Source organism: Phyllostomus hastatus, unplaced genomic scaffold (genome assembly GCF_019186645.2).
Source record: "Phyllostomus hastatus isolate PE091 unplaced genomic scaffold, TTU_PhHast_1.1 phas_contig_210, whole genome shotgun sequence".
Classification (NCBI taxonomy): Eukaryota; Metazoa; Chordata; class Mammalia; order Chiroptera; family Phyllostomidae; genus Phyllostomus; species Phyllostomus hastatus.
Window position 1 is genome coordinate 31660087 of NW_025333737.1, and position 17632 is coordinate 31677718.

Below are 17632 nucleotides of genomic sequence, written 5' to 3' on the forward strand. Positions count from 1 at the left end.
CCCACCCTCTGAGTGGAGGACCATTGACATGATCAGCCTCGCTGGGTAGGATGGATTCCCACCGTGTCACTCTAATGATTCATGACATTCAAAGACTCCATCTCCAGTAGGGGATGAGGACAGAGAGGGGAGAGGGCCTCACAGGGCTGGCTGGGTTCATGGAGCCAGAACCTGGCCCCAGGATAGGACATGGAGCTCCAACAGCTGTTAAGGAAACCATCTCAATGATCCATCATCTCAATGGCGCAGGCAGCTGTTAAGAGTAATGGTCGTTGCCCCAGCTGGTGTAGCTCAGTGGATTGAGTGCGGGCCTGCAAAGCAAGGGGTAGCTGGCTCCATTCCCAGTCAGGGCACGTGCCTGGGGTTTGGGACCAGGTTCCCAGTAGGGGGCGCTCGAGAGGCAATCACACATTGACGTTTCTCTCCCTCTCTTTCTCCCTTCCTTCCCCTCTAAAAATAAGTGAATAAAATCTTTAAAAAGAAGAATGGTCCTGAAGACTGCAGCAATATGGAAAATGCTTATGCTATCCTGCAGAACAGGTAACTGTATGGACCTACAATACAAACACACGTGCACACACAGGAAACGGACCGGAAGGAGTTACACCTCATGCAAGCCACACTTGTGTTGACTGGGAGGGGTGGGATCGTAGGTGGGTTTATTTACTCTGTATTTTTAAATAAAATAATGACCCAGGTCAGGAGATAATTTAGTCAGCACTTCGTCTGGCAGCCTCCAGGGAGAAGCCCAGAGCATGCCAAATTCCCACCACCAGGCCGCGGAGGTCTGAGAGGGCCAAGAGTCTCCTCCTCCCTCTCCCGGGGCCCTGAGTCAGGGACCTGGGGCCACATTCACTGGGGCACCCGGTGGGGACAATAGGAGCGGATGCCGAAGCTGGCAAAGCCCAGCCACGTGGGGGTCAGCACGCTGGGACGCCGGTCCTGCTTCCAGTGCGTCTTCGAGGTCACCCCAGGCTGCTGCCGCCTCAGCAGCCTGGAGGCCGGCAGCCCCCACCCCACGCTCGTCCATTTCCCCAGCCAGCTGGGCCCAAGGTGCCTCCAGGACACCAGCTTCCCCGCTCACGTGTAGAGGAAGGCATCGTCTCCCTGTCCCAGCTCCCCAGACACGGGCAGCTGTGGCGTGTGCTCTGAGCCCCTCCCGTGGGCCTGACCCGGCCGCTAGCCACGCAGCCCTTCCCAGCCCGTGCCCTTCTCGGCCCTTCTCAGCACTGCTCAGCGTTCCCAGGAGCTTTCCTTGCGGCTGAGGCTTTGCTGGGCCTCTGCGTCCAGGTCGGGACCCCGGCAGGGCCCCGCACCGAAACTCCACGTTGGTCTCCACTGCCTTTTCCAGGAAACATGCAAACTCTCGAGTCCCTTAGTCCGAGCTCAGGGCTTTCAGTAAAAGCAGAAGATGACCTATAATAGGGATTAGGCATATTTTGACAGTGAGTAGTGTTAACAAACGATGGGAAAGTCACTTATTTCTCTATCGGAAGAGGCAGAACTTCCCTCTAGAAAAGTATCAGACTTAATCGGTTAGAAATACATTCTGCCCAGGCAGTCAAGCCAGTGTGATGGAGACTCACTCAAGATATTGGCTGAAAAATGCAGGAGCCTGGGCCCAGCTCCAGAGCCACCAAATCAGCATCTGAGGGATGCCGAAGACAGGGAGTCTGACGTTATTTTTTTAAGATTTTATTTATTTATTTTTAGAGAGGGAAGGGAGGGAGAAAGACAGAGAGAGAGAGAGAGAGAAACATCAATGTGTGGTTGCTGGGGGTTGTGGCCTGCAACCTAGGCATGTGCCCTGACTGGGAATCGAACCCGCGATGCCTGGTTCGCAGCCCGAGCTCAGACCACTGAGCTACGCCAGCCAGGGCAGGGAGTCTGACTTTTTAACAAGCTCCCGGGTCCTTCTGAAGTACAGTAAACCAGTGGTTGAGTAGCTTCCACGCCAGGGCAGCCTGTCCACCCCCTCCCCCGACCCGGGAGTCCTCCCCCACCCCCAGCGTGTGAGCTCCTTGTTGCTAAGATGTTCCGTGACCTGGGGGTGAGGAAGCAGAGGGCAGCCGGAGCCGCAGCTCGGGTGTGTGCCAAGTTCCCTGGGAGCCCAGAGGAGATCGGGCTCTCAGGGAGGAAAGATTTCTCAGGGAGCAGGTCTCCAGGCCGGGATCCTGAGGTCGAAGTAAGGTTGACCAGCTAAATAAGGGAGCAAGGACATTCCGACGGAGGGCATGGCATGGCACGGGCCAGGCACATGGGGAGTATAAATAGACGGGGGATGAGAGGAGGCTGGAGAAATGAATGGGGACAGGAGCCCCTGCTGGTTGGTGTTATTTCAACTTGGTAAACCTGGGAATAACGCTTCCCAGAACCCCCCTCTCCGAATGGGTTTGGGGTGGAGCTGGGCCAAAGAGAAATCTGCAGGAGACTTGGAAGATGCGGCGACACCACGACTCTCCACGGGGCTGTAGCTGTCAGACGCCGGGATGGGCGGAGGCAGGGGTGTCTGGCCCGCTGGCCTTGCTGAGGAATAGCTGTCCAGTGCCCACCGTGGGCGACCAGATGCACTTGATATCTGGAAGGCCTCTGCGAGTCTGACTTGTCGCCCGTGGCAAGACTGGTTAGTGACACTTTCCCTGATCATCCACTCCCCTTGCAGGACGCCATGTCCTCAGCCCCTCCTGCACTGGGAGTGTGTAATGCTTGTAGTGAGCCCCCATTCCCATAGACCCTGCTGCTTCCCGGCTGACCCTGACCAACCTGGTCCTTATCACGGGTCGCTCTTGAAGAGCAGGGAGCACCTTGCCTGTGAGCATCTTCCCCAACACGTACACACACACACACACACACACACACACACACGCACGTGCACACGCACGCACACAGGTGGCTCACTTGGGGTAGACCTCGTAATAGCCAGGAGGGCTGGAGAAGGAGCAGTCCTCGCCCACCCACATGTTAGGAGAGCTGTGCCCTCCCTCAGGCCGCCTGCCAACAGGAGGAGAAGGTGCGTCCAGCCCTTCGGTAGCAGGGCTCCTTCAGGCCTCGGTGCTCTCTAGACGTCTGAGAACTTTTCTATGGCTCCTCCTTCTGGAACCCGTCCTCCTGGCTGGGACCCCGAGGGGCAGGGCGTTTGATTGACATCCTTCTAGCCGGGCTGCTCCTGAATGTCCCAGGATTTTCAAATCGGGGTCTTCTCTCCAACCCTGAGCCTGGCAGCCAGTCGCTGTCCTCACGAAGCCCCCCAGGCTTCCAACAGAGGAAACAGACAGGGCAAACCGGCCATTAAAGGGCACTCTGCGGGGGGCGATATGAGGGACACTGCAGTTTTCCACGAGCATACAGGGACGGGTCCTCGAACAGGCCGGAGGGAGACCCAGAGGGGGCTTCCGGGAGGAAGTGATGTGAGCCCAGGCAAGAGCAGCTGGTGCTACAGGACAGGCTTTTAGGAAGGGCCCAGCTGCATGGAGGCTGCAGGTGGGAGAGGACGTGGGACTTGGGCGAACAGGGAGCTGCCCAGAGAGACACCCAGGAGGTTGCCAGGCAGTGGGAAGAGAAGCAGCTAGAAAGGTGGGAAGTCAGATCAGGTCTAACCCGGGGTCTGGCTGGGGCACACGGGCAGGGATGGGGGGGTGGGGGGGGGCCAGCCCGGTCCCTGATGAGTCGTGCTTAGGAGTGGGCAGCAGGAGCAGACGTGAGGTGACACCAAAGTGACAGACCCTGACAAGGGTTGGGAAAGAGAGCAGCGGGGTCCCGTGTCAGGTGGGGTGGTCACGGGCAGCCCCCGAAGAGGTGACATTTGAGCTGAGGCTGGAAGGCGGAGAGCCCAGGAAGGGCGTCCCCGGCAGAGGGAACAGCATTGCTATGAGTGACGAGCCTGTGCTTTCGAGGAACCACAGGAGGGGCAGCGTGGGTGAACCGGGATGGGTGTGGGGAGCGCGGATGGGACACCAGGCTGGAGAGGGGGTGGGGGCTGGCTGTGCAGAAACTGAGATACTTTAGCCAAGTCCAGGCCAAATGATCCCCCCGGGGCCCTTGCTACCCCGGGTTTCTGTGACATTTTAAGGCGCCAGCCTGGGCACGTCTGTCCGTGAAAGGCTCGGTGACGGTCTGCGTCCATCCCCAGCTCCCCTTTAAGAAGAGCAGGCACCCCGGCGGCCAGGGGACAGGTGACACCCAGGCTCTCATGGAACAGGTGACCCAGAAGATGGCCCTTGATGCCCTGCGAACTGTCTAGCAACATTTTTAGAAAATGTTCCCTTTTAGGTCCAGCTTCTCTTAGCCAAATTATCCAGCGAAAAATAAGTCCCTACAAATAGCGATCATTGGCAAACGAGGAGAGTCATTATCTTAAATTGACGCTGGTTTCTAAGAAAAAAAGAAAAAGAAAAAAAAACACAAAAACAAACCCAGGCCGCTGAGCCAAAACCTCACCCCCAGCACATACGTGAGGCGGGCGACCCACCACCCTCCCTGCCAGTGCGGGGTGGAGAGGGCCTCTGGGCGAGGGGAAGGAAGCAGGCAGGGAGGAAGGAAGGCGAGAGATTAGAGAAGCTGACAGATGTAAATAGCCTCGGAGGAGCCACGCTGTCCCAGCGCTCCTCCCCAGGGAGCCCTTTGTCCTGGGGAATCTGGTTGCCTGAATGAAAAATGATATCATTTATTTCTTTTGTCAGAGCTGAGCTGTTTTCTTCAGACATAGAAATAACCTCACACCGCAACACCAAATTGGTGGCCAAGTGATAGAGGTGGCCGTCATTGGGGCGCTCGATAATGTTCTGGGTAAACAACCATGGACTGGGTTTCTTGGCAGGGGCCCTTCTCCCCTCAACACCGTTGTTGCAAAGTGGCAGGGGGACTCGCAGGAAAGAAATGCTTTTGAAAATGTCCGGGAGCTCTTGCCTGCTGCTGAGCTAGAAAGAAGCCGGACCTCTCATTCCTGCGGCTCAGACCGCTCCCCGCCGGCCGCGCGCCCATTCATTCGGCAGGGGTTATTGCGCACGGACCCTGGCCAAGCCCGTGCCAAGGCACCGGGACTGCCGCTGTGCAGAGGCTGGGGCCTCGCCCTCCGCAGACCCACAGCCCGGAGGGGAGGGAGTCACGGCGGCAGTCGCTGCGCTGCAACGCCGTCTGCACGTGGCGCAGTGGTCTGCTCCCGTGGAAGGGGCAATGTTTGAGGTGAGACTTGAAGATGCCGAACACATCCCGGACCAAAGAAGAAGCGGGGTGAGGGCGGGGGTGTATGTGGCAGATGAAACAATGTGCGAAAGCACAGAGGCTTGAAACTGCCCGGACGTTTTGGAAATTTTTAAAAAATACAATGTTATAGCCCTGGCTGGCGTAGCTCAGTGGATTGAGCGCGGGCTGCGAACCAAAGCATCGCAGGTTCGATTCCCAGTCAGGGTACATGCCTGGGTTGCAGGCCACGGCCCCCAGCAACCGCACATTGATGTTTTTCTCTCTCTCTCTTTCTCCCTCCCTTCCCTCTCTGAAAATAAATAAATAAAATAAAATAAATACAGTGTTATAGAGAATAAAGCGCTAAAGAGGCCACTGGTCGAATGTATAATCTGGCAGAAACCAGGTTATATCCTTGTAAAGGAAAGAGTGTATTATGCTTTAGGTAATAGGGAGCCATGGAGGAATTTTGAGCAGGGAAACGATGTGATTATATTTTTGTACCAGAATATTCACTCCTTTCCACCTTAAAGAGACTCAACCACATGTCATGTCAAGAGACTAATGCAGGAAACATCCTCACAGCATTGCTTGTGGTAGTGAAAACGCTGAGAACGCAACGTCCGCCAGTAGGAAAACGGATACATGAATAAGGGGACAGTGATAAAATATCATCGAATTCAATAGTTAAAAATAATCTGCCCTGGCTGGCGTAGCTCAGTGGATTGAGCGTGGGCTGCAAACCAAAGTGTCGCAGGTTCGATTCCCAGTCAGGGTACATTCAAACACATTGATGTTTCTCTCTCTCTTTCTCCCTCCCTTCCCTCTCTAAAAATAAATGAATAAAATCTTTAAAAAAATAATAATCCGATGTGGCTGGATCTTAAAGACACAACTTTGAGGAAGAACAGGTGCATTTCAGAATATGTGTAGTAGGATGAAGTGCGTGTAAATTTAAAACCACACGTGTGTGTGTGTGTACCAGTCCCAAATAATACACGTGTAGAAACATGGATTGTTGCTTCTGGAGAGGAAGGGAAAGGCATGGGGGCGGGGAGAAATACAGAAAGAATTGTATCTATAATCGTTCTATTATCTTTATATTTAAAAAGAAATAAGGGAGCAAAAGCGCCGAGACATTAAATTTCCTGCATTTAAAAAAATGTTGAGTTTTTTTAAAAAAACAGAGGAAGGTCCGTTGGGTAGTACTGCAGCAGGTGGAAGGGAGGAGGCTGTGGGAAGGCCCCTTGGCACCCCCCCACCCCCACCCCCACAGCTCCTCCCGGATGGAACAGAACTGGGGGCAGGCGGTAGGTGGCCCCCGGAGGGCAATGCATACAGACAGCGCCCCACCTGGGGGGCTGCTTTTGGCCTCTGTGCAGAGCTGAGGTGCAGTCCTGGCCTCTCATTTGGTGTCCCTGGACGACAGAGCGTTTTGCCCAGAACCGGCTGCCTTTCTGATCTGACTTGACGTCTGGGCCGCAGCCTTGTTCACAGTCCCCGGATGCCAGTGCCACGCCTAGATGCCCGCTAACCAAGGAGCAGAACCAGGCGGCGTTCGGCACTCTGGGGATTGTCTGGGGATTGGCAGTGGATGCCGTGACTAGAGCGAACCCGCAGAGGGGAACATGCTTCTATGCTCCAGAGAAGTAAAAACAGATCTTTCCAGAAGGAATTCTAGACTCCCTCTTACCCTTCAGACCTCACTCCCCCGACCCACAGGATAAACACGTGCACCTCGACACAGATCTGTGCGTCCGGGCTGGAGCGCTGCCGGGAGGAACGCCAGCACACCCTGGACCGAGCTACTCCCTGCTTCTCCCCCAGCCTGGATTCTGCGGGCACCCAGCACAGGAAAACGGCAGGCTTTTCTGCAGTTACCTACGGATTTCCTAACGCGTGTCCTAGGAAGAATGCACCTGCCCAATGCCCACAGCCTTACCTGAGCAAACCTGTCATGCACTTTAAGAACAAAGGTGCGCGTGGCTACAAAATTAGTAACATGCAAATTATTCCTCTCTGGGGGCCCTGTGTTCTTTAACATGCAGAGCCAGGAGAACAAAAAGACACTCTCTTACACACGCACTTCCCCACTATAATTATAATTACTACGCTGACTTCCAGGTCTGGGGTTAGCGGCCTTGGCACGAAGACGCCTGAAAGACACCCAAGGCAATTAGTGGTGTTCCTCCCCCACCCCCACCCCGCCCCCAACCTTGCATCTCTTCCAGGCCTGTGCACTTGCTGGTCCCCGTCCTGGCACATGCCTCCCCCAGGCCCTCAGCTTAAATGCCGCCTCCTCAGAGAGGCCTGGCCTGGCTCTCTGTCTGCTCGCCAGCTGTGTTTTGTGTCCCAGAGCTTTGCATTCCTGGGTGTCACGCTCTGCATTTCTTTGTCATCCGCCTGGCCTCCATCTCCCTGCAGGCACAGACCACTAGCTTCGAGAGGCTCCCTAACCACAACCACACTCTTGGGGCCTCGGACGGTGCCTGGCCCACAGCGGGCACTCAGCCAGTATTCGTGGACTGGTGAATGCTTACCCTTCACTTCCTCCCCCATCCATCCTCTCTCTTTCTGCCTACTTCCCCTCCTGCCCATCTTTCCTGCCTCCACCTGAAGCCTGGGGAGGGTCATCCCTCAGGTAGCTATCGGGAAGATGAGGGTTGTTGCCTGGACTCCTTTCTTTCCATCTCCCTTTCCTGCTCTCCCTCCTGGGTACCTGCCTGCTACCTGCAGCTGCCCACGGCCAGCTCTGGTGCATAGGACCCAAGCTCTGGAACCCCGGATGGCTGTAGGGAAATTGGGGATTAGGGGAAGGGGGTCAGGCTGTAAAGAAGGCAGGACTCACTCTCCAAAGAGGAGAACAGAACGTCGTTCAAGGGCCCTTCCAGCACCCACGACCCAGCTCCTTCTTTCCCACGGGAGCCCAGGCCACCATTATGGGGACTCAGCCCCTCCTCCTTTTCGCTCTATGCTTCCTCTCTCCTGCCAGGAGTGACAGTGTCCAACTCTGCCCCTCCCCACCTCCTCTCCTTCCTGACTTCTGCTGCTTCCCTGGGTAAGAAACTCGGCTGGGGAGCGCTCGCTGCACGCCAGGTCCCAGGCTGGCATTGCCCCACCCCCGAGCCTTTCCCTTCACTGCCTCTTCTCCCTGCCACTCTGCATCCCGACTGCTCCGCAGGACCTCGCCCCTGCCTTGCTCCTCTGAAGCCACCCACCCCTTCGGGCCTCCAACACGCTGGTGACAAAAGATCGTATCTGCTCCCCAGGGGCATCTCATGCGCTCATTTTCCACTTGACTCCCCAGCAAGATTATAAACTGCCAGAGGGTAGGAGCTGTGTCTTATCCTCACAGACGCGGTAGAAACTGATTCAGGCAAACAGCTTCTTTGCACAGGTGTCAGCTCCTCCCTTCCCTCCTCCCACCGTCGCCCAGACATCCCCATCCATTCCATCCACTCCTCCCACGAGCGAAGAGACCCCAAATAGGTTAAGCAACAACTATACAACCTCGGTGCATGGGAGGCACCTGCTGTGCGCCGGGTACCTGGAGTGTCCCGTGGGCAGCAACAGACCAGAGTCCCTGCTTTGCTGGGTCTTATCATCTAGGAGGAAGGAAAGATCAATCAGATACTTACATGAACAAATCTATGATTGCATAACTCCCGAGAAAAGTTCTCTGAAGGAAGGGAGCTTTGCTCATGGGAGTGAAGGCGCAGGGGTTTGGACGGGCCCCACTGATCAGGAAGAGCGACATCCATCCGAGAGCGGAAGGATGGACTTGATTGGGCCCGCAGGAAGCGACCCAGACAGAAGGACTGGCACTGGAAATGCTCAGTTGGGCCCCAGTCATCCCCGAGAGACTTGCATCTCTTACTAGTGAAGGACCGTATATAATTTATTGCCCAAACTGGGACATTTCTAAGAGTAAAAGCAGGGGCTGTTAATAATTATGCTGGGCCAATAGGCATCAATGCCTAGGCGAACCCAGTGCATGGTCACACTCATTTCAGAGCGACAATCCCCCTGCCTTCTGCCCTCCCCTCCCCCCAGCCACAACAGGAACGCCAGCTGTTGGCCAGGGCTGCCAGGGAACTGAGCCTGCGCCCTCCCGGAGACAAGGGAGAAGACAGAGGCTGCACCCCAGGATCGAGGCAGGTGGGGCAGAAAGGACCGTGCGGGCCCCAGAGCTGGGACCAAAGATGGGAGCTAGGGCAGGCCTGTGTGGTGGGGGGCTTGTGGGAGGCAGACAGGTGTGGGATTGGCACCAGCTTCCTGTTGCTGTGACAGCGAACTCGGCTGACACACAGGTGGCTTTGCAAGCTCTCTGGCCCTCCCCAGCTGCCCAAGTCCCGCCTTCTTCGAGGAAACAGATTCCTGTGGCTTCCTCCGGTTTCTTTTGCTCTGCCCGCTTGTGCAAAGGTGGCCTGAGTTGTGCTTGGAATGTAGGTAGAGCCCCAGGGACAAGAGTGTATGTGAGTGTGTGTGTGTGTGTGTAAGAGAGAGAGAGACCTGTTTCCCTCCGTCCCTCTGTCTGACTCTCGGACCATTAACACAGCCCCACGTCGGGCTGCACCCCCAGAACCTGCGCTACCCACAGCAGAGCCCCACCCCTCTCAGCGGAGCCCATTGCCCTTTCCGTTTCTGAGCGGCGCCAGGCTCACAGACCCCATGGAGGTAGAATATAACTTTCCAAAAATAACCCCTAGTCCGACCTACAATTTAGCCTTTGGGGTTTTTTTCCCCTCGTGGTAATGGGATTGTAGCCTGGCCTGGTCCCTCCTGGATCTCCGGTCCCCGAAAGCAGACTTTAGGGGTGTCTGGTGTGGGGCATCACTTGGGGTTCCCGGTGCCCCGCACTCCCTCGCGCAGGGCGAGGGCTGCGCGTGCGCTGAGCAGAGGCAGACTGTGTCTGGCCCACGTGACCAGCCGTACCTCCTCGCTGCCCCCCTCCCCACCCCTCAGCCTGTGCGAGAGCCTCGCCCCACCTGTGCACCTCCAAGCTGCACCACCTCTGTGAGGCTTTTTCCCTGCCCTTTATCCCTTGTCCCCACCGCAGAGCCAATCACTCCTGTCTTTGGTTTCAGAACACTTTGTACGGAGCAAGGTGACCCAGTCGTGTGCCCACGTGCCCACCAGGCCCTGGGCAGCTCGCGTGAGTGAGTGTCCTGGGGGCAGGGAACTGAGCTCACAGCCAGCTGTGGGCAAAACATTTAACCCCTTGGTGCCTCCATTTCCTCGGATTCAAACTCTAACCCGGCTCCAGAGCTCGTGTTTCACCCACAGAAGCACCTTTCCTCTGGGAGCTGGAAAACGTCCCCATCGCCCACAGGGGTGCTGGGCTCCGGCGCGCTCTTGCCTTGCACCCAACACCTCGCAGCGCGCACACGGCTTCCCTGCAGGGTCTCACCCAGGCCCCCTGCGGCCTGGAGGCGGAAACACGCTGACGCACAGCGCAGGCTTGGTGGTGCTGCTAACGGATTTAGGAGGCTTCCTCCGGCGTTGAAGTCACCAGGGACGACCTCAGCTTACTTTAGGGGGGTGAGGAAGGCTCTTGGGGTGGGTTACCCCAAGATGGGCTGCACTTGATTTAAAACTTTACAATCGATCATCCCTGCTTATGGCAACTGAAGAGTATTTCTTGAGTCTAACTAGCATCCGGCACTTTCACTAGAGAGGCATACAGCTTGCATTTGGTGAAGAGCTTGGCCGAGCCCCCGTGAGCTGGCCCTGAATGGACGTGGCCTTGTGTCTATCCCAGTACCAAGCAGGGCGTGGCCAGATAACACAGGTGGTCCTTGAATGAAGGTCAAGTGAAAGACAAACTCAGGAGCGAAAGGACGGGTGTGGACAAAGGGGGCCGGACGTCTGAGGAGAGAGGGGTCAGTGGGGACTGGAATATCTCTGGAAGGTTCAGGGAAGAGATGACAAGGAACGGGGACCCCGAAGGAAGAGCAGGCGCTGTTGGGGGTGGTGGGTGGCAAACCAAGGAGGCAGCGGCCGTCAGAAACGCCCGTGGCCACTAGGAGCCGTTAAGGAAGGTTGATGGAGCGGGGGATGGGAATCAGGCAGGTGGAATTCCGCCTTACATGTCAAACTTAGCAGCCTGAACTCGATCCCGGGCAAGGAGGAGCTGCTAAGGGACCTCGAGCAGGGCTGTGACTCACGATAAGAACAGTGTTTTTGGAACAGCGTGAAGGGCAGGCTGCTCGAGGGAGACTCGGCTGAGCTTATTCCGATGACCAGAGTGAAAGGAGGAGGTCTCAGTTTGCAAAGGGAGGGACGAACACGACTCTTCAAAGGAAGGACGTAATTGCCCCAAGGGCCACCATAGTGCAGACCAAGGTGTCACAGTGACCATGGTAACTTTGACAGACGTGACTGTGTGTGGTTAACAAATCGAGACCACAGCCTCTCCGTAACGACTCACTGTCTTTATTAACAATGCCTCTGGATTCTGAAAGAACAGACCAGTACTTCATAAAGCAATATTACTGTTGTCATTCTCTACAAGAAAAACTTTGGCATAAATAACTTAAGTGAGAAAATAAATATGTAACTTAACTCTTTAAAAAAAACCCACAACTTTCCATCTTTCCCGTGGGACGAATTCCACATGAAAGATTGCAAAAGTCGACCAGCCCAGCAAGCTTTCACATGGTGTGCGCGCTTCTTTTTTGTTTTTTTTTCTCTCTTTTAAATCTTTTTTTTAACAATTAGAAACTACCCAGAAAGGGAGAGGTGACTGGAAATGATGTTCAAAAAGGTTTTTGGATGGCAGTTCTCAGGCTTTGCGGCTTCCCAGCGTATGTACAGCACGTATAATTGCTCCCCAGTGATATTATTTGAATGTAAGGTACGCCATCACGTGTAACAGCATCAAAAAGCAATTTTCGACACAGAAGTGTGCCTGGGAGGGGTGGGCAGGAGGAGGGTACCCTGGAGGAATCTGCTGGCCTTGGAGTGGGGGGTGGCTGCTCCCTTGCGCCTGCAAGCCCAGGGTCCTGGGACCTTGAGATTTTCTGCAAAAGGTGGCTTTCACAGACGGCCATAGGGGGAGGAGGGTGCTGTTTTTTGGGAATGGCGGGGGGCATGGTTTCTGTCCTTCCCACCACCCTTGGGACCTTCTCCTTATCTACCCCAGCTGATGGTGTGTCTGCATCCTCTGAGAGGGAGGGGCGGAGGTAGCCGAACACCTGAGGAGGCCAGGCTGGGAAACACCTCCGCCCCTCTCAGGTGTGTGTCAGCCACAGATGGACTCTTCTTTGCCCCTGCGTGGTTTTCATTCACCTTTGGCTGTCAGATCAGAGGTGTATGAGTCCGAATTCTGGACTCGTACCCTGGCAGTGATTCAATCCAACGCTCTCTCCCCGCCCTTTCAACAGGCACCCAAGCCCTCAGCATCACAGGACAGGAGATCCCTTCCGATTCTAATCCCACCCCCACCCGCACTTTACAAACAGAAAGTCAAGGTCCAGAAAGAGAAGCGTGTGTATAGTCCAAGGTCACTCAGCGAGTTAGTGGAAGAGCTGGGACTAGAAACCCTATCTACGGACCCAAGTCCTGTGCTCTGGGCACAGCACGGCACTGTGATTCTGTGATTTATGACGGACAGAGAGGGGGACAGGGATGTCACCTAACTTTCATAACCAGTTCCCAAGACTTCTCACTCCCCACAGCTCCCTCAGACCCCCGGGGGCGGTAAAAGGCTTCCTTTTCTCGCTGCTCTGAAGTGGGACCTGCGAAAATAGGCGCCCCAGTGGGCGGGGCTGCGTGGCTCAGTGTCTGTGACTCTGCTCCCTCCCCCGCCCTGCGGGAACCCTTGACGGCGGGTGGGGACTGTGGGGCTTTGCCGGCGCCCGGGATCCGCAGGACCTGGCTACCTCCTGCGAAGCCAGGCAGGTCGGAGCCCCCTGCCCTAGGTTGCAGGCATTTAAAATGAAATACAAACAATCAAACCGCGCGCAGAGGGCAGAAACCTGGGGCGCCCGGTTCAGGGGCGCCCGCTGGGGAGGCGCGGTGGGCAGGTGGCTCTAGTAGGCGTTCTCCAGCTCGGCCTGGTTGGCTTTGGCGCCCCGGGCACGGGGCCGCGGCTTTCGGCCCTTCTGCGGCCGCGCGGCCTCGGGCCCGAAGTCCTTGAGCTCCGACTGGTTGTGGTAGCGGGTGAGGCGCTTGCACTTGCACGAGGCCACCAGGCGCACCTTGCGCGCGCGCGGCGCCGCGCCACCGGGACACAGCAGCTGCACCCGCTGCGCGCGGTAGCGGTCGGGGATGCAGCGGAAGTCGGGCCCGTTCGGGCGCCACCACTTGCCCCGGCCGATAGCGTTGGGCAGCAGGTGCGCAGGGCCGCACTGGCCGGAGCACACCAGCTCGGTGATCGGCTTGGCGCTGCGGCAGGGCCCGTCGGTCACGTAGCGGGTGAAGTGCAGCTCGCGGCAGCTGTATTCCGACGCGTCTGCCGAGAGAGGCGGCGCGTGAGGGCCGCAGCCCGGCCCAACCACCCCTCTCGGCCCCGGCCCGGCCCCCTCCCTCCACACCACCCCGCCCTTCCCAAGCCTGCCTCTCTCCAGAGGCTTTGCCTTTATGCCCATGGGCATCTATTGTGGGAAGGGGCCAGCTGGTGGAAAGATCTCGCCCTAAAATTTTGGAACCAAAGTGTGTGTGTGTGTTGTTTGTTTTGCTGCGGTTCAGATACCAGCTGCATCACTGTGTGATCCTGGGCAAGCTACTTAACTTCTCTGTGCTTCCCATCTGTAGGATGGATTGTCCTCCGAGTGCAGGGAACACCACCGAGCACACAGTGCGATCTGGACGTCTTGGCCGTGGTTCTTTGCTATTTGTATTCCCTTCCAAGGGGGACCCCTGGGCCAAACTTAAGTCACACCTGTGCCACAGAGTCGCTGGCCATGGCAAGGCTGATGCTACTAGCCACCCAAGTCTCATGGCTCTGGCTGATCCCAAATTCCTTTTCCAGCCACTTGGGAGGGGCGGTGAAAGGAGGAGGGGGTTAATTGAAGGCAATAAATCAGGGCAGCTGCTTGGGAGGAGAGAGCTGGAAGGGGAGGTAGAGAGGAGGAGAAGTCGTTAGGCTTGAAAGGGAGCAAAGGCGGCGTGCCCAGCCCCCTCGTTATCACTGAGGGCAACTGAGGCCCGGAGAGGGAAAAGCATGTGCCTGAGAAGAAGAGCTGGACCCCCGACTCTGCTCCCCCAGGGTCCCAGCACCACTCGGCTCCCCGCCGTGGGTGGAAGCTGCGTGCCCAAGCTGGGCTGGGAGCCTGGGGGTGGGGGAGGAAGGGCTGTTTTTCACTATAACACTTCCCTACCAGAGGGGGACCGGGACCAGACTGAAGACCCACAGGGTCAGCGACCACAGACACTCAGTAAGGACGTGCCATGTGCCAGGCACCCTGCTGGCCACAGCTCTGCTTCGTGCCGTTTGCATGGGCGTCCAATGGTGGCACAGGCTTGCTTCGTGGGTGGGGGGAGATTGGGCTCTGGGGCTTGGCTCCGTCCCCTGAAGTCACCTGGATGGTGTCTTCTAGGGTGGGGTTCAATGGGTGGGAGCTTTTTAAACAGCTGGTCCTCATGAGAGCACCTGTCCACACCCAAGGGTCTCACGGGGGCCATTCCTATATGACATGAAGGGATGAAAAACAGTCCCGAGACCAAAGCCAGAGAGAGGGCAGAGGAGGCCAGGTGGCTGCCCCGGCACTGGAGGGCAAACCCAGCAGGGGAGGTGGGGTTTGCCCCCCACACACACCCCCCGTGGCTGGCCTTCTGGTTTCTGGGCTGGTTTGGCATCCTTGCTCCTGCTCCTGGGCCGCAGGGGTGGTGTGTAGGGGCGGCTTATTTGCCCAGGGAAGGAGGCTTTGGGGCTTTCCAAGAATAGTGCCCCAAGGTCAGGCACTTCCTCTGCACAGGGTGACTCTGTTTTGAGCAAGTGGCTTCCTCGGGGCTTGCGGCCTCCCGTGGGGGCCCAGGGAAGCAGACACCTCATACCTGAGTCCCATCCTTTGAGCTTAGTTGACTTTTCCCGGGTGGTAGTGGGAGCAGGGCACACCTGACCCCCAGAATCCCTCCTCCCAGCTTCCTCTGGAGTTGCCCTTTGCAGAGACCCACGTTCCCAGCTGCTCGTGAGGCAGGGGAGGATGGGATGCAGGAGCCTGGGCAGTGGGCTCCTCTCCCACCTGGACAATGGCCAGAGGGCAAGGAGGCCCACACTCTGAAGTGTCGTCCCAGCCCCTGCCCCCAGCCGTTCCTGCCAGCTGCAGAGCCAGCTGTGCACACTGCCCCCGGGCTTCTCTGTGCAGACCTGACCGGGGCCCAGGTGTGCCCTCCGCTGGGCCACTGACCCTTCTCTGGGGCTGGGCTCCCTCCCCAGGAACGAGGCTCGGCTCGGTCTGAGGTGGGGACCCAGGACGGACGCCAGATTCAGTAGACACCCCTGCACACAGGATGCTGCCTCCTCTCCAGGGCCTGGGCCCAGCTGCCGCCCGCGGCGGAGGCTGACGCTGCGCCTACACTCCCATTCAAGGGCCAGCTCGCCGGACAGGCCACGGGTGAGGGGAGCTGATGGGGTGCTTCTCTGCCATCCCTTTTCCTCCTGCCTTTGGAGGATTTGCTCTGGCTGTCGGTCCCCAAAACCCCACTCGCAACCCCCCAGCAGGGCTGTCCTGGAATTGGATCCAACTGGGCTCTGATCTCAGTTCTTCTATTCACTACCAGATAGATGCCTTAACTTCTGGAGCCTCCATTTCTTCAGCTTCGAACCTGGAGTTCACCTCACGGGGCCCCCACATGGTGGGTCCTCAGGGCACAGGACACGCACAGCCCACGGGGAGCACCCGGCGCCCGGCAGGTACTCCCAACGGGAGGCTGCCCTGCCCCGGTGCTGCTGGCGGCTGGAACTGGCTCTTGGACTCTCAGGAGGGGATTCCTCGAAACCTCCCCCTTTCCCCGCCCCTGAGCCTGTGCCAGTGCTGCGCCCCACCCGCTCCGCCCTGCCCCCCTCGCCGGCTCTCTGCCAGCGCCCTGCCAGCCTCCAGTCTCTTCTCCCAGATGCCAGGACCACACCGGCATGCCGTCCTTCTCCTGCCCCCAAGGCAAGACGGTCTCTCCACCTTCCGCCGGCAGTGCCTGAGGGTCTACCCCGATCTCCAACATGTCCCAAAGGGACCCCCCCACCGGAGGACCCTCACCCTAAAAGTACTCCCTTACACCCCATACCTTTGGTCTCAAAGGGGTGGTGGGGAGGCCTCCCACCGTTCTCCGCCCGGTTCATGGTCTTGTTGTTCTCCGGCTCTGGCGGGGGCTCGGGGAACTCGCCCAGCTCGGGGATGATCTCCGTGGCGTCGTTCTTGAAGGCCTGCCACCCCTGGGGCTCCACCGTGCGGAGGGTCGCGTGCAGCAGCAGGCAGGCGAGACACGGGCCGAGAGAGAGCTGCATGGTGCCAGCTGGAGGAGGGCACCTGGCCTTCCGGTAGCACGGGCTCCAGTCCCCAGCCCGGACTCGTTTGCCTTTTTAAAGCCCCCTCTGCCTCGTGCCAGCCAATGACAGGCTGGGGCAGGGCTGGTCCCATGCTTCCCTCAGCCCAGGGGGAGGGAACAGGGTGTGCTCGGAGTAAGCCCTCTCCAAAGACGTCGTGGCCTTTCCTCCAGCACAGCAAACTCCCACATTGCTGCCGGTGCTCCCAGGTGACCCAGAGAGGGAGGGGGGGCGGCGTGTGAGGCATGCCTGCTGTCCAGCACTTCCCCTGTGCGGGCGGCTGTGGTTTCCAGATATCAACACGAGCCCCAGATCTTAATCTCTACCTCCCTGGGCCCCTCGGGCTTCCACAAGGCAAACTTTAGACCAGCTGAACAAAGCAAGCTGCAGCTCTGAGTCCTGCATAGGGTGGAGCCCAGCCGATGCCGTGCCTCCGGCCAGGTTGATCTGTCCCCCCAACGAATGGCCCTACGGGTGTCAGTTGGGCCCCCACAGACCCAGACAGAGGGAGAAGGATGCTTTTTAAGAAATCTCATGGGTCCTGATTCCACAAGGCTCAGCCTTGATTATCCTGGCCAAGGAAGCCTCTCTTGGCATCTCTGGACGGCGGGAGAGAAAGCCGAGGGCCACCCACTTGGGCAAGGGGGCGGGGATTCTGGCTACCAGGACCGGATGAGCAAGTCAACAGGCTGTGGTGATGGAACTCAAGGAGGAAACCTCAGCTCACGCTCCTCAGACATCCTGCGGCACGTACTTTTGGGGCAGGACACTCAGTGTGTGGCTTGCAGGCTGGGGTCCTAAAGGCAGTCATTTCCCTAGTCAGGCTGCGGGTACCAGTGGAAAGCACAAAGTCCCTTTTCTTACAAATGCCAAGGCCAACATTTTTAGTGCTGACTTTTTTTTTTCCTGGTCTCCCAGCCCATACATTTTTAAACACCACCTTCGAGTCCTAGATGGAAAGTCTTA

At 57.6% G+C, this 17632-nt stretch overlaps 1 protein-coding gene across 1 annotated transcript; it reads right to left on the minus strand.

The window, feature by feature from the left end:
• Positions 1–13214: 13214 nt before the first annotated feature.
• SOST (sclerostin) lies at positions 13215–16627 on the minus strand. The gene is made up of 2 exons (XM_045837563.1): positions 16408–16627; positions 13215–13636 (listed from the first exon to the last, which is right to left on the minus strand). Exons 1-2 carry the CDS (start codon positions 16625–16627, stop codon positions 13215–13217), a joined length of 642 nt encoding a protein of 213 aa, XP_045693519.1.
• Positions 16628–17632: the final 1005 nt, after the last annotated feature.